At 40.1% G+C, this 20,349-nt stretch overlaps 4 protein-coding genes across 4 annotated transcripts; all 4 read left to right on the top strand.

Annotated features, from left to right (window-relative positions):
* Positions 1 to 1,309: 1,309 nt before the first annotated feature.
* On the top strand, positions 1,310 to 3,780 carry LOC132953311 (uncharacterized). The gene is made up of 3 exons (XM_061025819.1): positions 1,310 to 1,392; positions 2,105 to 2,691; positions 3,632 to 3,780. Exons 1-3 carry the CDS (start codon positions 1,310 to 1,312, stop codon positions 3,778 to 3,780), a joined length of 819 nt encoding a protein of 272 aa, XP_060881802.1.
* Positions 3,781 to 7,025: 3,245 nt separating this feature from the next.
* Positions 7,026 to 9,496, top strand: LOC132953309 (uncharacterized). The gene is made up of 3 exons (XM_061025817.1): positions 7,026 to 7,108; positions 7,821 to 8,407; positions 9,348 to 9,496. The coding sequence occupies exons 1-3, from the start codon at positions 7,026 to 7,028 to the stop codon at positions 9,494 to 9,496; spliced, it is 819 nt and encodes a 272-aa protein (XP_060881800.1).
* Positions 9,497 to 12,741: 3,245 nt separating this feature from the next.
* Positions 12,742 to 15,212, top strand: LOC132953308 (uncharacterized). Its single transcript, XM_061025816.1, has 3 exons — positions 12,742 to 12,824; positions 13,537 to 14,123; positions 15,064 to 15,212. The coding sequence occupies exons 1-3, from the start codon at positions 12,742 to 12,744 to the stop codon at positions 15,210 to 15,212; spliced, it is 819 nt and encodes a 272-aa protein (XP_060881799.1).
* A 3,245-nt stretch (positions 15,213 to 18,457) lies between these two features.
* LOC132953307 (uncharacterized) lies at positions 18,458 to 20,052 on the top strand (the record flags this gene model as incomplete). Its single annotated transcript, XM_061025815.1, has 3 exons — positions 18,458 to 18,540; positions 19,253 to 19,839; positions 19,950 to 20,052. Coding segments are annotated over exons 1-3 (773 nt in total), but the record flags the coding sequence as incomplete, so codon positions are not given.
* Between the last annotated feature and the right edge of the window lie 297 nt (positions 20,053 to 20,349).

The raw sequence follows: 20,349 nt of genomic DNA, 5'->3' as shown, positions 1-20,349 counted from the left end.
CTGAGTCTCCTATAGAGGCTGGCAGATTTGGAGCTGATGGCCACCACGTGATCCCAATAGCTCTTTCGGGGATCAATGTATTTCGCCGTTGACGCCGAAGCGATTCTCGGGGCTAAATCTGCTGAGCCGAAGCCCACCGAGTAACCAGGCTTGAGGCCACCCTTTAGCGATAGGAACAGATTTTTCTCGGCTGAGAACTCAAGTCAAAAGCAGGCAGCCCACGCCTTTAAGTCGTCGAGGTGGCCTTCTGTTCGTTTGAACGCTAGCGGAGGTCTCGCTGCGCCGACCATTATGAGTATGTCATCGTGACTTTCGAGGTCTTCGATTGGAGGAAGTGAGCGTAGATCGGCGTCATGGCGACCTTCCACAACGTCGGACCAAGCTGTGACCCCTGTGGGCAGCCGCGTTCCAATCGGCGGGGCGGTAGTGTACTCCTTCCATTTCGAAGTCAGCTCATCTGTGTTCAAGATATGAGCACACGATTCTCGAAGTCCCTAGCGACGCGCCCATTTCGACCAGCCTTAACAGCAGCGGTGACCATTTGACGTTGTCAAAGGCCCCCGAGATGTCAAGGAAGGTGCCGAATATGTACCGTGCTTTGGATGAATCGACCCACTGGTAGACGCTCTCTAAGGCGCTGATTGTCGATTTACCAGTGGTGAACCCATGTTGCTCATCGTGCGAGTCGAGGTCAGTCTCATCGGTTATATTTTTAATAATCAGGGACTCGAGTGCTTTGCCAAGTGACGGTGGGAGGCTGATGGGTCTGTATGATTTGACCTGACTCGGGTCCTTATCCCCTGGTTTTGGGATTATAATCAATCTGGCGGCTTTCCACGAGTCAGGGAACACGCCGTCCTGTAGGCACCAACCATAAAGTTTGGATACAGGGTCCCTGATGGCTGGCCATGCCTTTCGGAGTATGCCCGCAGTTATGCCATCCGCGCCGGGGGCGCTGTTCAGCACATTAAAGACAGTGATAATGCCTCGCCTAGAATTATGTGCAGCACTGTTGGGTAGCAAGTTGATGACGGTTGTAGTCCAATCGTTAAATGATATTCTTAAATTTGATCGGATTCTAATGTAGTCAGACTCATCTATTGTATTAAGTTGGATTCGAAATGAAGGTGTTACAGATACTTGGAAAATTTTCGTGGCAAATCGTATTGAAGAAATCCGGGAACTAACAAACAAACATGATTGGTGGCACATTTATGGGATGGATAATCCGGTGGATTTCATTTCTCGTGGATTAGGCGTCGCAGATAATATCACTAATTGTACTCAGTGATGGAGTGGACTTCCAGGGATGATACAACCAGAAACCGAATGGACAAAACAAAAGTTATTTAACAATGAAGAGGAACCTGTAAACAGCGTAAGACAGTTAAGGTATTACACTTCCACACCAAGAGTCAAAAGGAATTTCAGGATATCATTAATACATTTTCGAAACTAGAACGGTTGTAACGGATGACAGCGTATCTATTCCGAGCAGTTACTCGAAAGAAATACCGCCTGACTGGACATTTGAATGTCGAGGAAGTAAAACGAGGGTTGATGTACTGGGTAAAAATTATTCAAGCTCAAGCGTTTGCAACTGAAATTGCCCAGTTGAACATTTGAAATGTTTAAATAACAGCAAATTACAATCATAAGTTCCATTCATCGACGACTATAATGTATTGAGGGTTGGAAGTCGGCTACAAAATTCAAACAAGCAATATGAGGCACGTCATCCCATTTTTCTGCCTTCTACAGCATAGTTGGTGGAACTAATTACGGACAGGGAACACTGACGGTTTATCCATGCCAGACCACAGCAAAAAGTAGCTAGTTTGCAAAGAAAATATAAGATTCCGGGCTTTCGCAGTGTTATTCAAAAGATAATTTTTAAATGTATCCCATGCTATAGATGGAAAGTACAAGCTTCCGAGCAGCTAATGGGCTCCCTTCCTGTTAATTGAGCTAATTCATCTTCAATATTTCTTGTGTGTGGAGTCGATTATGCTGGTCCTTTTCAAGTGCACTTCGATTCACGCATATCAAAACATATATATATATAAATCGTATGTCGCCTTATTTGTATGTTTTACGACAAAAGCACTGAATTATTTCACACTGCGTTACGGATATTCATCGAAAGACGCGGGTGTCCATTACATATACATTCTGATAATGAGCGAAATTTCGTTGGAGCATCGGCACAACATAAGAACTTTTTCGGATCAAGGGAATTCAAACAAAATATTAATGCATACACAATTCAAGCTGGAATTGATCGGTCATTCATTCCACCGCATTCCCCACATGTGGGTGGACTATGGCGAGCAGGAGTAAAACCTATGAAATTCCATCATTTACGAAGAAGTTTAGGAGAGTCTATATTAAAAGACCGGGAAGCCAAAACTTTGCTATCACAGATGGAAACAGTATTAAACTCAAGGACTTTAACTCCCGCATCAACACACGATGGTGACAAGAAAGCACTGACCCCGGGTCACTTAATTATAGGAAAACCTTTAACCGCATTACCGGAGACCAATTACCTCGATATAAAAGCTCCGAGCCTTCGATGGCACATGGTACAGCAACTGATACAAGGATTTTGGAAAAGATGGCGGACGGAGTATCTTCAGTCATTACAAGTACGCCACAAATGGACTCAGACTGAAGCGAATCTCAAAGTTGGTATTATATTATAAAATAAATGTTAAGGATTTCTAAAATTACCGTATTGCCAAATAATTTGATATTGTACACATAATCATGTAATTTTTCCCAAAAAGTTGTGCAATAAGCATCAATTAAGAACAATGAACAGACAGCTAGTGATACCAACACTTTTATAATGGTTTCAATATTAAAAAAAGAAACTGCCAGTAGCCATAAAATAACTGAATGGTGAGACAACAAGGAAGTGAACATAGTGATTGGATACACTATGATAAATCCACATACTTGAAGAGCTCTTATATGTCAAAACAATTAAATCAAATTAATTTTAAAAAACTTTTGCTAGTGATTAATATATTACCTATTGAGTGAAGAAGCACACAAAGACATTATTAATAATGGATTAACCACATAGTGGATATAATGCAGTAGGACAGCACATAGTAAACACACATTACGATAGAGTCTTATAAAGCGCTTTTCTGGATCTAAACCTGTTAGTCCACTCTGCAAAGCTAGTATATAAAAGAATACTGCAGGAATTGTTCCAATGCTTTTGTCATCCACAACATCCGTTAACAGTACCTAAATAAATATTATGTTAAAACATCTGAAAATTGAACTACATGTCCTGCATCTTACTCATTGGATGAATGCCCCTATATAATGACAAAAATATGATACAAAACGTGTCATTCCTAAAACGGCCGTAAATGTGTCGTATCCTTTAATCAACACATTTTTCACAACTCTAACCAAAGTTTCAATTTGTATATCCATATCAGTTATCAGGTATAGAAACTGTTATAGTACTCGTAATGCCCAAAATATTGGTAGAACACTTGAAACGTTGAGACGATTCCATTCCACTTTCAGAACATCAACCACATTCACAACCCATGTTCACTCGTATACGGCTATATTAATTACGAATTAAATTTGTAATTGTTAATAGATGCAGCCATAATGTTTTCAGCATTGTCATCAGCAATGGCGATTATGTTGATAATTCTGTTACTCTATTCAACAAAACATGTATCCGTGTACCAGGTAAACAATGCAATGGTTAAAGTAGGAATACTAAAGCTTAATCTGAAAGCCTGAAATATTTAATACATTATTTTTTATGCAGATGAATGTTAGTTAGATTGTAAAGGTACTTTTAATAAACTGTAAAACTATAGTTGAAAATAAATAAATATTATTAAATAATTATCATTATCACATCAGTTTACAATTTATTAAAATCCGAATAAATCTTTCATCTGAATAAAAAATAATGTATTATATATTTCAGGCTTTCAGATTAAGCTTTAGTATTCCTACTTTAACCATTGCATTTTTTACCTGGTACACGGATACATGTTTTGTTGAATAGAGTAACAGAATAATCAACATAATCGCCATTGTTTATCATGCTGAAAACATTATGGCTGCATCTATTTACAATTACAAATTTAATTCGTAATTAATATAGCCGTATACGAGTGAACATGGGTTGTGAATGTGGTTGATGTTCTGAAAGTGGAATGGAATCGTCTCAACGTTTCAAGTGTTCTACCAATATTTTGGGCATTACGAGTACTATAACAGTTTCTATACCTGATAACTGATATGGATATACAAATTGAAACTTTGGTTAGAGTTGTGAAAAATGTGTTGATTAAAGGATACGACACATTTACGGCCGTTTTAGGAATGACACGTTTTGTATCATATTTTTGTCATTATATAGGGGCATTCATCCAATGAGTAAGATGCAGGACATGTAGTTCAATTTTCAGATGTTTTAACATAATATTTATTTAGGTACTGTTAACGGATGTTGTGGATGACAAAAGCATTGGAACAATTCCTGCAGTATTCTTTTATATACTAGCTTTGCAGAGTGGACTAACATGTTTAGATCCAGAAAAGCGCTTTATAAGACTCTATCGTAATGTTTGTTTACTATGTGCTGTCCTACTGCATTATATCCACTATGTGGTTAATCCATTATTAATAATGTCTTTGTGTGCTTTTTCACTCAATAGGTAATATATTAATCACTAGCAAAAGTTTTTTAAAATTAATTTGATTTAATTGTTTTGACATATAAGAGCTCTTCAAGTATGTGGATTTATCATAGTGTATCCAATCACTATGTTCACTTCCTTGTTGTCTCACCATTCAGTTATTTTATGGCTACTGGCAGTTTCTTTTTTTAATATTGAAACCATTATAAAAGTGTTGGTATCACTAGCTGTCTGTTCATTGTTCTTAATTGATGCTTATTGCACAACTTTTTGGGAAAAATTTGAATAAAAGGATAATTTTATTTATTTAGTCAGTGCGGTTGGTGAGGGCTTCTTTAGCAAATACAGTTAATGTTTCGTATGTCCTCTTCGTGGAGAGGAACGTTCCGTCTCCTGGTGGCCAAGGTATGCCTTCTTCTTCGAAGACGTCCTTAAGACTGGCCCTGGCGCGCCTCGTCCTTGGGCAGAACCACAAGACGTGTCTGACCGTCTCTGGCTTTCTGTCGCAGGCGCAGATCGGGTCATTGGATAGCTTGAAACCACGGAGCTTGCCCCTGAAGTCGCCGTGGCCCTTGAGGAACTGGACGATATTATGGTCAAGGACCAGTGGGAGATTGAGTCTATCCCGAACCGAGGGTATCATGAACTTAGTCCATTTTCCTTTTTCAGTCGTGTCGTATCTGGTTTGCCATTCTGTCATAAGATTATTCGATTTGAGAGCCAGCTCTTCTTCGGTGATCTTAACAGTGGCTCTGTGTGTCCTTAAGGCCTGTTGTCTAACTTCCAGGTCGAGTGGAACTGTTCTGGCTACTACTGCCGGACAGTTCGTGGATGACGTTTTGTAGGCCCCCTTTATGGCCAGTAGCGGTGCCCTCTGAGCGCTGAGGTGTTTCTTTCGATTCTTCTCGAGTTTGGCTCCGTTCGCCCAAATTTCTGAGGCGTAAGTTACCCTGGGCAGGAACACGCCTCTGTAAATCATTCTGGCTGCCGTGTTTTTCATTCTCCAATTGGCGGAGTAAAGGTTCCTGAGTCTCCTATAGAGGCTGGCAGATTTGGAGCTGATGGCCACCACGTGATCCCAATAGCTCTTTCGGGGATCAATGTATTTCGCCGTTGACGCCGAAGCGATTCTCGGGGCTAAATCTGCTGAGCCGAAGCCCACCGAGTAACCAGGCTTGAGGCCACCCTTTAGCGATAGGAACAGATTTTTCTCGGCTGAGAACTCAAGTCAAAAGCAGGCAGCCCACGCCTTTAAGTCGTCGAGGTGGCCTTCTGTTCGTTTGAACGCTAGCGGAGGTCTCGCTGCGCCGACCATTATGAGTATGTCATCGTGACTTTCGAGGTCTTCGATTGGAGGAAGTGAGCGTAGATCGGCGTCATGGCGACCTTCCACAACGTCGGACCAAGCTGTGACCCCTGTGGGCAGCCGCGTTCCAATCGGCGGGGCGGTAGTGTACTCCTTCCATTTCGAAGTCAGCTCATCTGTGTTCAAGATATGAGCACACGATTCTCGAAGTCCCTAGCGACGCGCCCATTTCGACCAGCCTTAACAGCAGCGGTGACCATTTGACGTTGTCAAAGGCCCCCGAGATGTCAAGGAAGGTGCCGAATATGTACCGTGCTTTGGATGAATCGACCCACTGGTAGACGCTCTCTAAGGCGCTGATTGTCGATTTACCAGTGGTGAACCCATGTTGCTCATCGTGCGAGTCGAGGTCAGTCTCATCGGTTATATTTTTAATAATCAGGGACTCGAGTGCTTTGCCAAGTGACGGTGGGAGGCTGATGGGTCTGTATGATTTGACCTGACTCGGGTCCTTATCCCCTGGTTTTGGGATTATAATCAATCTGGCGGCTTTCCACGAGTCAGGGAACACGCCGTCCTGTAGGCACCAACCATAAAGTTTGGATACAGGGTCCCTGATGGCTGGCCATGCCTTTCGGAGTATGCCCGCAGTTATGCCATCCGCGCCGGGGGCGCTGTTCAGCACATTAAAGACAGTGATAATGCCTCGCCTAGAATTATGTGCAGCACTGTTGGGTAGCAAGTTGATGACGGTTGTAGTCCAATCGTTAAATGATATTCTTAAATTTGATCGGATTCTAATGTAGTCAGACTCATCTATTGTATTAAGTTGGATTCGAAATGAAGGTGTTACAGATACTTGGAAAATTTTCGTGGCAAATCGTATTGAAGAAATCCGGGAACTAACAAACAAACATGATTGGTGGCACATTTATGGGATGGATAATCCGGTGGATTTCATTTCTCGTGGATTAGGCGTCGCAGATAATATCACTAATTGTACTCAGTGATGGAGTGGACTTCCAGGGATGATACAACCAGAAACCGAATGGACAAAACAAAAGTTATTTAACAATGAAGAGGAACCTGTAAACAGCGTAAGACAGTTAAGGTATTACACTTCCACACCAAGAGTCAAAAGGAATTTCAGGATATCATTAATACATTTTCGAAACTAGAACGGTTGTAACGGATGACAGCGTATCTATTCCGAGCAGTTACTCGAAAGAAATACCGCCTGACTGGACATTTGAATGTCGAGGAAGTAAAACGAGGGTTGATGTACTGGGTAAAAATTATTCAAGCTCAAGCGTTTGCAACTGAAATTGCCCAGTTGAACATTTGAAATGTTTAAATAACAGCAAATTACAATCATAAGTTCCATTCATCGACGACTATAATGTATTGAGGGTTGGAAGTCGGCTACAAAATTCAAACAAGCAATATGAGGCACGTCATCCCATTTTTCTGCCTTCTACAGCATAGTTGGTGGAACTAATTACGGACAGGGAACACTGACGGTTTATCCATGCCAGACCACAGCAAAAAGTAGCTAGTTTGCAAAGAAAATATAAGATTCCGGGCTTTCGCAGTGTTATTCAAAAGATAATTTTTAAATGTATCCCATGCTATAGATGGAAAGTACAAGCTTCCGAGCAGCTAATGGGCTCCCTTCCTGTTAATTGAGCTAATTCATCTTCAATATTTCTTGTGTGTGGAGTCGATTATGCTGGTCCTTTTCAAGTGCACTTCGATTCACGCATATCAAAACATATATATATATAAATCGTATGTCGCCTTATTTGTATGTTTTACGACAAAAGCACTGAATTATTTCACACTGCGTTACGGATATTCATCGAAAGACGCGGGTGTCCATTACATATACATTCTGATAATGAGCGAAATTTCGTTGGAGCATCGGCACAACATAAGAACTTTTTCGGATCAAGGGAATTCAAACAAAATATTAATGCATACACAATTCAAGCTGGAATTGATCGGTCATTCATTCCACCGCATTCCCCACATGTGGGTGGACTATGGCGAGCAGGAGTAAAACCTATGAAATTCCATCATTTACGAAGAAGTTTAGGAGAGTCTATATTAAAAGACCGGGAAGCCAAAACTTTGCTATCACAGATGGAAACAGTATTAAACTCAAGGACTTTAACTCCCGCATCAACACACGATGGTGACAAGAAAGCACTGACCCCGGGTCACTTAATTATAGGAAAACCTTTAACCGCATTACCGGAGACCAATTACCTCGATATAAAAGCTCCGAGCCTTCGTTGGCACATGGTACAGCAACTGATACAAGGATTTTGGAAAAGATGGCGGACGGAGTATCTTCAGTCATTACAAGTACGCCACAAATGGACTCAGACTGAAGCGAATCTCAAAGTTGGTATTATATTATAAAATAAATGTTAAGGATTTCTAAAATTACCGTATTGCCAAATAATTTGATATTGTACACATAATCATGTAATTTTTCCCAAAAAGTTGTGCAATAAGCATCAATTAAGAACAATGAACAGACAGCTAGTGATACCAACACTTTTATAATGGTTTCAATATTAAAAAAAGAAACTGCCAGTAGCCATAAAATAACTGAATGGTGAGACAACAAGGAAGTGAACATAGTGATTGGATACACTATGATAAATCCACATACTTGAAGAGCTCTTATATGTCAAAACAATTAAATCAAATTAATTTTAAAAAACTTTTGCTAGTGATTAATATATTACCTATTGAGTGAAGAAGCACACAAAGACATTATTAATAATGGATTAACCACATAGTGGATATAATGCAGTAGGACAGCACATAGTAAACACACATTACGATAGAGTCTTATAAAGCGCTTTTCTGGATCTAAACCTGTTAGTCCACTCTGCAAAGCTAGTATATAAAAGAATACTGCAGGAATTGTTCCAATGCTTTTGTCATCCACAACATCCGTTAACAGTACCTAAATAAATATTATGTTAAAACATCTGAAAATTGAACTACATGTCCTGCATCTTACTCATTGGATGAATGCCCCTATATAATGACAAAAATATGATACAAAACGTGTCATTCCTAAAACGGCCGTAAATGTGTCGTATCCTTTAATCAACACATTTTTCACAACTCTAACCAAAGTTTCAATTTGTATATCCATATCAGTTATCAGGTATAGAAACTGTTATAGTACTCGTAATGCCCAAAATATTGGTAGAACACTTGAAACGTTGAGACGATTCCATTCCACTTTCAGAACATCAACCACATTCACAACCCATGTTCACTCGTATACGGCTATATTAATTACGAATTAAATTTGTAATTGTTAATAGATGCAGCCATAATGTTTTCAGCATTGTCATCAGCAATGGCGATTATGTTGATAATTCTGTTACTCTATTCAACAAAACATGTATCCGTGTACCAGGTAAACAATGCAATGGTTAAAGTAGGAATACTAAAGCTTAATCTGAAAGCCTGAAATATTTAATACATTATTTTTTATGCAGATGAATGTTAGTTAGATTGTAAAGGTACTTTTAATAAACTGTAAAACTATAGTTGAAAATAAATAAATATTATTAAATAATTATCATTATCACATCAGTTTACAATTTATTAAAATCCGAATAAATCTTTCATCTGAATAAAAAATAATGTATTATATATTTCAGGCTTTCAGATTAAGCTTTAGTATTCCTACTTTAACCATTGCATTTTTTACCTGGTACACGGATACATGTTTTGTTGAATAGAGTAACAGAATAATCAACATAATCGCCATTGTTTATCATGCTGAAAACATTATGGCTGCATCTATTTACAATTACAAATTTAATTCGTAATTAATATAGCCGTATACGAGTGAACATGGGTTGTGAATGTGGTTGATGTTCTGAAAGTGGAATGGAATCGTCTCAACGTTTCAAGTGTTCTACCAATATTTTGGGCATTACGAGTACTATAACAGTTTCTATACCTGATAACTGATATGGATATACAAATTGAAACTTTGGTTAGAGTTGTGAAAAATGTGTTGATTAAAGGATACGACACATTTACGGCCGTTTTAGGAATGACACGTTTTGTATCATATTTTTGTCATTATATAGGGGCATTCATCCAATGAGTAAGATGCAGGACATGTAGTTCAATTTTCAGATGTTTTAACATAATATTTATTTAGGTACTGTTAACGGATGTTGTGGATGACAAAAGCATTGGAACAATTCCTGCAGTATTCTTTTATATACTAGCTTTGCAGAGTGGACTAACATGTTTAGATCCAGAAAAGCGCTTTATAAGACTCTATCGTAATGTTTGTTTACTATGTGCTGTCCTACTGCATTATATCCACTATGTGGTTAATCCATTATTAATAATGTCTTTGTGTGCTTTTTCACTCAATAGGTAATATATTAATCACTAGCAAAAGTTTTTTAAAATTAATTTGATTTAATTGTTTTGACATATAAGAGCTCTTCAAGTATGTGGATTTATCATAGTGTATCCAATCACTATGTTCACTTCCTTGTTGTCTCACCATTCAGTTATTTTATGGCTACTGGCAGTTTCTTTTTTTAATATTGAAACCATTATAAAAGTGTTGGTATCACTAGCTGTCTGTTCATTGTTCTTAATTGATGCTTATTGCACAACTTTTTGGGAAAAATTTGAATAAAAGGATAATTTTATTTATTTAGTCAGTGCGGTTGGTGAGGGCTTCTTTAGCAAATACAGTTAATGTTTCGTATGTCCTCTTCGTGGAGAGGAACGTTCCGTCTCCTGGTGGCCAAGGTATGCCTTCTTCTTCGAAGACGTCCTTAAGACTGGCCCTGGCGCGCCTCGTCCTTGGGCAGAACCACAAGACGTGTCTGACCGTCTCTGGCTTTCTGTCGCAGGCGCAGATCGGGTCATTGGATAGCTTGAAACCACGGAGCTTGCCCCTGAAGTCGCCGTGGCCCTTGAGGAACTGGACGATATTATGGTCAAGGACCAGTGGGAGATTGAGTCTATCCCGAACCGAGGGTATCATGAACTTAGTCCATTTTCCTTTTTCAGTCGTGTCGTATCTGGTTTGCCATTCTGTCATAAGATTATTCGATTTGAGAGCCAGCTCTTCTTCGGTGATCTTAACAGTGGCTCTGTGTGTCCTTAAGGCCTGTTGTCTAACTTCCAGGTCGAGTGGAACTGTTCTGGCTACTACTGCCGGACAGTTCGTGGATGACGTTTTGTAGGCCCCCTTTATGGCCAGTAGCGGTGCCCTCTGAGCGCTGAGGTGTTTCTTTCGATTCTTCTCGAGTTTGGCTCCGTTCGCCCAAATTTCTGAGGCGTAAGTTACCCTGGGCAGGAACACGCCTCTGTAAATCATTCTGGCTGCCGTGTTTTTCATTCTCCAATTGGCGGAGTAAAGGTTCCTGAGTCTCCTATAGAGGCTGGCAGATTTGGAGCTGATGGCCACCACGTGATCCCAATAGCTCTTTCGGGGATCAATGTATTTCGCCGTTGACGCCGAAGCGATTCTCGGGGCTAAATCTGCTGAGCCGAAGCCCACCGAGTAACCAGGCTTGAGGCCACCCTTTAGCGATAGGAACAGATTTTTCTCGGCTGAGAACTCAAGTCAAAAGCAGGCAGCCCACGCCTTTAAGTCGTCGAGGTGGCCTTCTGTTCGTTTGAACGCTAGCGGAGGTCTCGCTGCGCCGACCATTATGAGTATGTCATCGTGACTTTCGAGGTCTTCGATTGGAGGAAGTGAGCGTAGATCGGCGTCATGGCGACCTTCCACAACGTCGGACCAAGCTGTGACCCCTGTGGGCAGCCGCGTTCCAATCGGCGGGGCGGTAGTGTACTCCTTCCATTTCGAAGTCAGCTCATCTGTGTTCAAGATATGAGCACACGATTCTCGAAGTCCCTAGCGACGCGCCCATTTCGACCAGCCTTAACAGCAGCGGTGACCATTTGACGTTGTCAAAGGCCCCCGAGATGTCAAGGAAGGTGCCGAATATGTACCGTGCTTTGGATGAATCGACCCACTGGTAGACGCTCTCTAAGGCGCTGATTGTCGATTTACCAGTGGTGAACCCATGTTGCTCATCGTGCGAGTCGAGGTCAGTCTCATCGGTTATATTTTTAATAATCAGGGACTCGAGTGCTTTGCCAAGTGACGGTGGGAGGCTGATGGGTCTGTATGATTTGACCTGACTCGGGTCCTTATCCCCTGGTTTTGGGATTATAATCAATCTGGCGGCTTTCCACGAGTCAGGGAACACGCCGTCCTGTAGGCACCAACCATAAAGTTTGGATACAGGGTCCCTGATGGCTGGCCATGCCTTTCGGAGTATGCCCGCAGTTATGCCATCCGCGCCGGGGGCGCTGTTCAGCACATTAAAGACAGTGATAATGCCTCGCCTAGAATTATGTGCAGCACTGTTGGGTAGCAAGTTGATGACGGTTGTAGTCCAATCGTTAAATGATATTCTTAAATTTGATCGGATTCTAATGTAGTCAGACTCATCTATTGTATTAAGTTGGATTCGAAATGAAGGTGTTACAGATACTTGGAAAATTTTCGTGGCAAATCGTATTGAAGAAATCCGGGAACTAACAAACAAACATGATTGGTGGCACATTTATGGGATGGATAATCCGGTGGATTTCATTTCTCGTGGATTAGGCGTCGCAGATAATATCACTAATTGTACTCAGTGATGGAGTGGACTTCCAGGGATGATACAACCAGAAACCGAATGGACAAAACAAAAGTTATTTAACAATGAAGAGGAACCTGTAAACAGCGTAAGACAGTTAAGGTATTACACTTCCACACCAAGAGTCAAAAGGAATTTCAGGATATCATTAATACATTTTCGAAACTAGAACGGTTGTAACGGATGACAGCGTATCTATTCCGAGCAGTTACTCGAAAGAAATACCGCCTGACTGGACATTTGAATGTCGAGGAAGTAAAACGAGGGTTGATGTACTGGGTAAAAATTATTCAAGCTCAAGCGTTTGCAACTGAAATTGCCCAGTTGAACATTTGAAATGTTTAAATAACAGCAAATTACAATCATAAGTTCCATTCATCGACGACTATAATGTATTGAGGGTTGGAAGTCGGCTACAAAATTCAAACAAGCAATATGAGGCACGTCATCCCATTTTTCTGCCTTCTACAGCATAGTTGGTGGAACTAATTACGGACAGGGAACACTGACGGTTTATCCATGCCAGACCACAGCAAAAAGTAGCTAGTTTGCAAAGAAAATATAAGATTCCGGGCTTTCGCAGTGTTATTCAAAAGATAATTTTTAAATGTATCCCATGCTATAGATGGAAAGTACAAGCTTCCGAGCAGCTAATGGGCTCCCTTCCTGTTAATTGAGCTAATTCATCTTCAATATTTCTTGTGTGTGGAGTCGATTATGCTGGTCCTTTTCAAGTGCACTTCGATTCACGCATATCAAAACATATATATATATAAATCGTATGTCGCCTTATTTGTATGTTTTACGACAAAAGCACTGAATTATTTCACACTGCGTTACGGATATTCATCGAAAGACGCGGGTGTCCATTACATATACATTCTGATAATGAGCGAAATTTCGTTGGAGCATCGGCACAACATAAGAACTTTTTCGGATCAAGGGAATTCAAACAAAATATTAATGCATACACAATTCAAGCTGGAATTGATCGGTCATTCATTCCACCGCATTCCCCACATGTGGGTGGACTATGGCGAGCAGGAGTAAAACCTATGAAATTCCATCATTTACGAAGAAGTTTAGGAGAGTCTATATTAAAAGACCGGGAAGCCAAAACTTTGCTATCACAGATGGAAACAGTATTAAACTCAAGGACTTTAACTCCCGCATCAACACACGATGGTGACAAGAAAGCACTGACCCCGGGTCACTTAATTATAGGAAAACCTTTAACCGCATTACCGGAGACCAATTACCTCGATATAAAAGCTCCGAGCCTTCGTTGGCACATGGTACAGCAACTGATACAAGGATTTTGGAAAAGATGGCGGACGGAGTATCTTCAGTCATTACAAGTACGCCACAAATGGACTCAGACTGAAGCGAATCTCAAAGTTGGTATTATATTATAAAATAAATGTTAAGGATTTCTAAAATTACCGTATTGCCAAATAATTTGATATTGTACACATAATCATGTAATTTTTCCCAAAAAGTTGTGCAATAAGCATCAATTAAGAACAATGAACAGACAGCTAGTGATACCAACACTTTTATAATGGTTTCAATATTAAAAAAAGAAACTGCCAGTAGCCATAAAATAACTGAATGGTGAGACAACAAGGAAGTGAACATAGTGATTGGATACACTATGATAAATCCACATACTTGAAGAGCTCTTATATGTCAAAACAATTAAATCAAATTAATTTTAAAAAACTTTTGCTAGTGATTAATATATTACCTATTGAGTGAAGAAGCACACAAAGACATTATTAATAATGGATTAACCACATAGTGGATATAATGCAGTAGGACAGCACATAGTAAACACACATTACGATAGAGTCTTATAAAGCGCTTTTCTGGATCTAAACCTGTTAGTCCACTCTGCAAAGCTAGTATATAAAAGAATACTGCAGGAATTGTTCCAATGCTTTTGTCATCCACAACATCCGTTAACAGTACCTAAATAAATATTATGTTAAAACATCTGAAAATTGAACTACATGTCCTGCATCTTACTCATTGGATGAATGCCCCTATATAATGACAAAAATATGATACAAAACGTGTCATTCCTAAAACGGCCGTAAATGTGTCGTATCCTTTAATCAACACATTTTTCACAACTCTAACCAAAGTTTCAATTTGTATATCCATATCAGTTATCAGGTATAGAAACTGTTATAGTACTCGTAATGCCCAAAATATTGGTAGAACACTTGAAACGTTGAGACGATTCCATTCCACTTTCAGAACATCAACCACATTCACAACCCATGTTCACTCGTATACGGCTATATTAATTACGAATTAAATTTGTAATTGTTAATAGATGCAGCCATAATGTTTTCAGCATTGTCATCAGCAATGGCGATTATGTTGATAATTCTGTTACTCTATTCAACAAAACATGTATCCGTGTACCAGGTAAACAATGCAATGGTTAAAGTAGGAATACTAAAGCTTAATCTGAAAGCCTGAAATATTTAATACATTATTTTTTATGCAGATGAATGTTAGTTAGATTGTAAAGGTACTTTTAATAAACTGTAAAACTATAGTTGAAAATAAATAAATATTATTAAATAATTATCATTATCACATCAGTTTACAATTTATTAAAATCCGAATAAATCTTTCATCTGAATAAAAAATAATGTATTATATATTTCAGGCTTTCAGATTAAGCTTTAGTATTCCTACTTTAACCATTGCATTTTTTACCTGGTACACGGATACATGTTTTGTTGAATAGAGTAACAGAATAATCAACATAATCGCCATTGTTTATCATGCTGAAAACATTATGGCTGCATCTATTTACAATTACAAATTTAATTCGTAATTAATATAGCCGTATACGAGTGAACATGGGTTGTGAATGTGGTTGATGTTCTGAAAGTGGAATGGAATCGTCTCAACGTTTCAAGTGTTCTACCAATATTTTGGGCATTACGAGTACTATAACAGTTTCTATACCTGATAACTGATATGGATATACAAATTGAAACTTTGGTTAGAGTTGTGAAAAATGTGTTGATTAAAGGATACGACACATTTACGGCCGTTTTAGGAATGACACGTTTTGTATCATATTTTTGTCATTATATAGGGGCATTCATCCAATGAGTAAGATGCAGGACATGTAGTTCAATTTTCAGATGTTTTAACATAATATTTATTTAGGTACTGTTAACGGATGTTGTGGATGACAAAAGCATTGGAACAATTCCTGCAGTATTCTTTTATATACTAGCTTTGCAGAGTGGACTAACATGTTTAGATCCAGAAAAGCGCTTTATAAGACTCTATCGTAATGTTTGTTTACTATGTGCTGTCCTACTGCATTATATCCACTATGTGGTTAATCCATTATTAATAATGTCTTTGTGTGCTTTTTCACTCAATAGGTAATATATTAATCACTAGCAAAAGTTTTTTAAAATTAATTTGATTTAATTGTTTTGACATATAAGAGCTCTTCAAGTATGTGGATTTATCATAGTGTATCCAATCACTATGTTCACTTCCTTGTTGTCTCACCATTCAGTTATTTTATGGCTACTGGCAGTTTCTTTTTTTAAAATTGAAACCATTATAAAAGTGTTGGTATCACTAGCTGTCTGTTCATTGTTCTTAATTGATGCTTATTGCACAACTTTTTGGGAAAAATTTGAATAAAAGGATAATTTTATTTATTTAGTCAGTGCGGTTGGTGAGGGCTTCTTTAGCAAATACAGTTAATGTTTCGTATGTCCTCTTCGTGGAGAGGAACGTTCCGTCTCCTGGTGGCCAAGGTATGCCTTCTTCTTCGAAGACGTCCTTAAGACTGGCCCTGGCGCGCCTCGTCCTTGGGCAGAACCACAAGACGTGTCTGACCGTCTCTGGCTTTCTGTCGCAGGCGCAGATCGGGTCATTGGATAGCTTGAAACCACGGAGCTTGCCCCTGAAGTCGCCGTGGCCCTTGAGGAACTGGACGATATTATGGTCAAGGACCAGTGGGAGATTGAGTCTATCCCGAACCGAGGGTATCATGAACTTAGTCCATTTTCCTTTTTCAGTCGTGTCGTATCTGGTTTGCCATTCTGTCATAAGATTATTCGATTTGAGAGCCAGCTCTTCTTCGGTGATCTTAACAGTGGCTCTGTGTGTCCTTAAGGCCTGTTGTCTAACTTCCAGGTCGAGTGGAACTGTTCTGGCTACTACTGCCGGACAGTTCGTGGATGACGTTTTGTAGGCCCCCTTTATGGCCAGTAGCGGTGCCCTCTGAGCGCTGAGGTGTTTCTTTCGATTCTTCTCGAGTTTGGCTCCGTTCGCCCAAATTTCTGAGGCGTAAGTTACCCTGGGCAGGAACACGCCTCTGTAAATCATTCTGGCTGCCGTGTTTTTCATTCTCCAATTGGCGGAGTAAAGGTTCCTGAGTCTCCTATAGAGGCTGGCAGATTTGGAGCTGATGGCCACCACGTGATCCCAATAGCTCTTTCGGGGATCAATGTATTTCGCCGTTGACGCCGAAGCGATTCTCGGGGCTAAATCTGCTGAGCCGAAGCCCACCGAGTAACCAGGCTTGAGGCCACCCTTTAGCGATAGGAACAGATTTTTCTCGGCTGAGAACTCAAGTCAAAAGCAGGCAGCCCACGCCTTTAAGTCGTCGAGGTGGCCTTCTGTTCGTTTGAACGCTAGCGGAGGTCTCGCTGCGCCGACCATTATGAGTATGTCATCGTGACTTTCGAGGTCTTCGATTGGAGGAAGTGAGCGTAGATCGGCGTCATGGCGACCTTCCACAACGTCGGACCAAGCTGTGACCCCTGTGGGCAGCCGCGTTCCAATCGGCGGGGCGGTAGTGTACTCCTTCCATTTCGAAGTCAGCTCATCTGTGTTCAAGATATGAGCACACGATTCTCGAAGTCCCTAGCGACGCGCCCATTTCGACCAGCCTTAACAGCAGCGGTGACCATTTGACGTTGTCAAAGGCCCCCGAGATGTCAAGGAAGGTGCCGAATATGTACCGTGCTTTGGATGAATCGACCCACTGGTAGACGCTCTCTAAGGCGCTGATTGTCGATTTACCAGTGGTGAACCCATGTTGCTCATCGTGCGAGTCGAGGTCAGTCTCATCGGTTATATTTTTAATAATCAGGGACTCGAGTGCTTTGCCAAGTGACGGTGGGAGGCTGATGGGTCTGTATGATTTGACCTGACTCGGGTCCTTATCCCCTGGTTTTGGGATTATAATCAATCTGGCGGCTTTCCACGAGTCAGGGAACACGCCGTCCTGTAGGCACCAACCATAAAGTTTGGATACAGGGTCCCTGATGGCTGGCCATGCCTTTCGGAGTATGCCCGCAGTTATGCCATCCGCGCCGGGGGCGCTGTTCAGCACATTAAAGACAGTGATAATGCCTCGCCTAGAATTATGTGCAGCACTGTTGGGTAGCAAGTTGATGACGGTTGTAGTCCAATCGTTAAATGATATTCTTAAATTTGATCGGATTCTAATGTAGTCAGACTCATCTATTGTATTAAGTTGGATTCGAAATGAAGGTGTTACAGATACTTGGAAAATTTTCGTGGCAAATCGTATTGAAGAAATCCGGGAACTAACAAACAAACATGATTGGTGGCACATTTATGGGATGGATAATCCGGTGGATTTCATTTCTCGTGGATTAGGCGTCGCAGATAATATCACTAATTGTACTCAGTGATGGAGTGGACTTCCAGGGATGATACAACCAGAAACCGAATGGACAAAACAAAAGTTATTTAACAATGAAGAGGAACCTGTAAACAGCGTAAGACAGTTAAGGTATTACACTTCCACACCAAGAGTCAAAAGGAATTTCAGGATATCATTAATACATTTTCGAAACTAGAACGGTTGTAACGGATGACAGCGTATCTATTCCGAGCAGTTACTCGAAAGAAATACCGCCTGACTGGACATTTGAATGTCGAGGAAGTAAAACGAGGGTTGATGTACTGGGTAAAAATTATTCAAGCTCAAGCGTTTGCAACTGAAATTGCCCAGTTGAACATTTGAAATGTTTAAATAACAGCAAATTACAATCATAAGTTCCATTCATCGACGACTATAATGTATTGAGGGTTGGAAGTCGGCTACAAAATTCAAACAAGCAATATGAGGCACGTCATCCCATTTTTCTGCCTTCTACAGCATAGTTGGTGGAACTAATTACGGACAGGGAACACTGACGGTTTATCCATGCCAGACCACAGCAAAAAGTAGCTAGTTTGCAAAGAAAATATAAGATTCCGGGCTTTCGCAGTGTTATTCAAAAGATAATTTTTAAATGTATCCCATGCTATAGATGGAAAGTACAAGCTTCCGAGCAGCTAATGGGCTCCCTTCCTGTTAATTGAGCTAATTCATCTTCAATATTTCTTGTGTGTGGAGTCGATTATGCTGGTCCTTTTCAAGTGCACTTCGATTCACGCATATCAAAACATATATATATATAAATCGTATGTCGCCTTATTTGTATGTTTTACGACAAAAGCACTGAATTATTTCACACTGCGTTACGGATATTCATCGAAAGACGCGGGTGTCCATTACATATACATTCTGATAATGAGCGAAATTTCGTTGGAGCATCGGCACAACATAAGAACTTTTTCGGATCAAGGGAATTCAAACAAAATATTAATGCATACACAATTCAAGCTGGAATTGATCGGTCATTCATTCCACCGCATTCCCCACATGTGGGTGGACTATGGCGAGCAGGAGTAAAACCTATGAAATTCCATCATTTACGAAGAAGTTTAGGAGAGTCTATATTAAAAGACCGGGAAGCCAAAACTTTGCTATCACAGATGGAAACAGTATTAAACTCAAGGACTTTAACTCCCGCATCAACACACGATGGTGACAAGAAAGCACTGACCCCGGGTCACTTAATTATAGGAAAACCTTTAACCGCATTACCGGAGACCAATTACCTCGATATAAAAGCTCCGAGCCTTCGTTGGCACATGGTACAGCAACTGATACAAGGATTTTGGAAAAGATGGCGGACGGAGTATCTTCAGTCATTACAAGTACGCCACAAATGGACTCAGACTGAAGCGAATCTCAAAGTTGGTATTATATTATAAAATAAATGTTAAGGATTTCTAAAATTACCGTATTGCCAAATAATTTGATATTGTACACATAATCATGTAATTTTTCCCAAAAAGTTGTGCAATAAGCATCAATTAAGAACAATGAACAGACAGCTAGTGATACCAACACTTTTATAATGGTTTCAATATTAAAAAAAGAAACTGCCAGTAGCCATAAAATAACTGAATGGTGAGACAACAAGGAAGTGAACATAGTGATTGGATACACTATGATAAATCCACATACTTGAAGAGCTCTTATATGTCAAAACAATTAAATCAAATTAATTTTAAAAAACTTTTGCTAGTGATTAATATATTACCTATTGAGTGAAGAAGCACACAAAGACATTATTAATAATGGATTAACCACATAGTGGATATAATGCAGTAGGACAGCACATAGTAAACAAACATTACGATAGAGTCTTATAAAGCGCTTTTCTGGATCTAAACCTGTTAGTCCACTCTGCAAAGCTAGTATATA

This window comes from Metopolophium dirhodum, unplaced genomic scaffold (genome assembly GCF_019925205.1).
Source record: "Metopolophium dirhodum isolate CAU unplaced genomic scaffold, ASM1992520v1 scaffold12, whole genome shotgun sequence".
Classification (NCBI taxonomy): Eukaryota; Metazoa; Arthropoda; class Insecta; order Hemiptera; family Aphididae; genus Metopolophium; species Metopolophium dirhodum.
The sequence above is the reverse complement of the archived record's forward strand: the minus strand, read 5'-3'. Positions and strand labels throughout refer to the sequence as shown.

What these genes read in the sequence shown, in the direction of transcription:
- LOC132953311 (XM_061025819.1), top strand. Translation starts at nt 1,310, where the DNA reads ATGATACAACCAGAAACCGAATGGACAAAACAAAAGTTATTTAACAAT. An exon ending in AACAGCGTAAGACAGTTAAG is followed by an intron (nt 1,393 to 2,104) that starts GTATTACACTTC and finishes TTACGACAAAAG; the next exon opens with CACTGAATTATTTCACACTG. An exon ending in TGAAGCGAATCTCAAAGTTG is followed by an intron (nt 2,692 to 3,631) that starts GTATTATATTAT and finishes AATTGTTAATAG; the next exon opens with ATGCAGCCATAATGTTTTCA.
- LOC132953309 (XM_061025817.1), top strand. Translation starts at nt 7,026, where the DNA reads ATGATACAACCAGAAACCGAATGGACAAAACAAAAGTTATTTAACAAT. An exon ending in AACAGCGTAAGACAGTTAAG is followed by an intron (nt 7,109 to 7,820) that starts GTATTACACTTC and finishes TTACGACAAAAG; the next exon opens with CACTGAATTATTTCACACTG. An exon ending in TGAAGCGAATCTCAAAGTTG is followed by an intron (nt 8,408 to 9,347) that starts GTATTATATTAT and finishes AATTGTTAATAG; the next exon opens with ATGCAGCCATAATGTTTTCA.
- LOC132953308 (XM_061025816.1), top strand. Translation starts at nt 12,742, where the DNA reads ATGATACAACCAGAAACCGAATGGACAAAACAAAAGTTATTTAACAAT. An exon ending in AACAGCGTAAGACAGTTAAG is followed by an intron (nt 12,825 to 13,536) that starts GTATTACACTTC and finishes TTACGACAAAAG; the next exon opens with CACTGAATTATTTCACACTG. An exon ending in TGAAGCGAATCTCAAAGTTG is followed by an intron (nt 14,124 to 15,063) that starts GTATTATATTAT and finishes AATTGTTAATAG; the next exon opens with ATGCAGCCATAATGTTTTCA.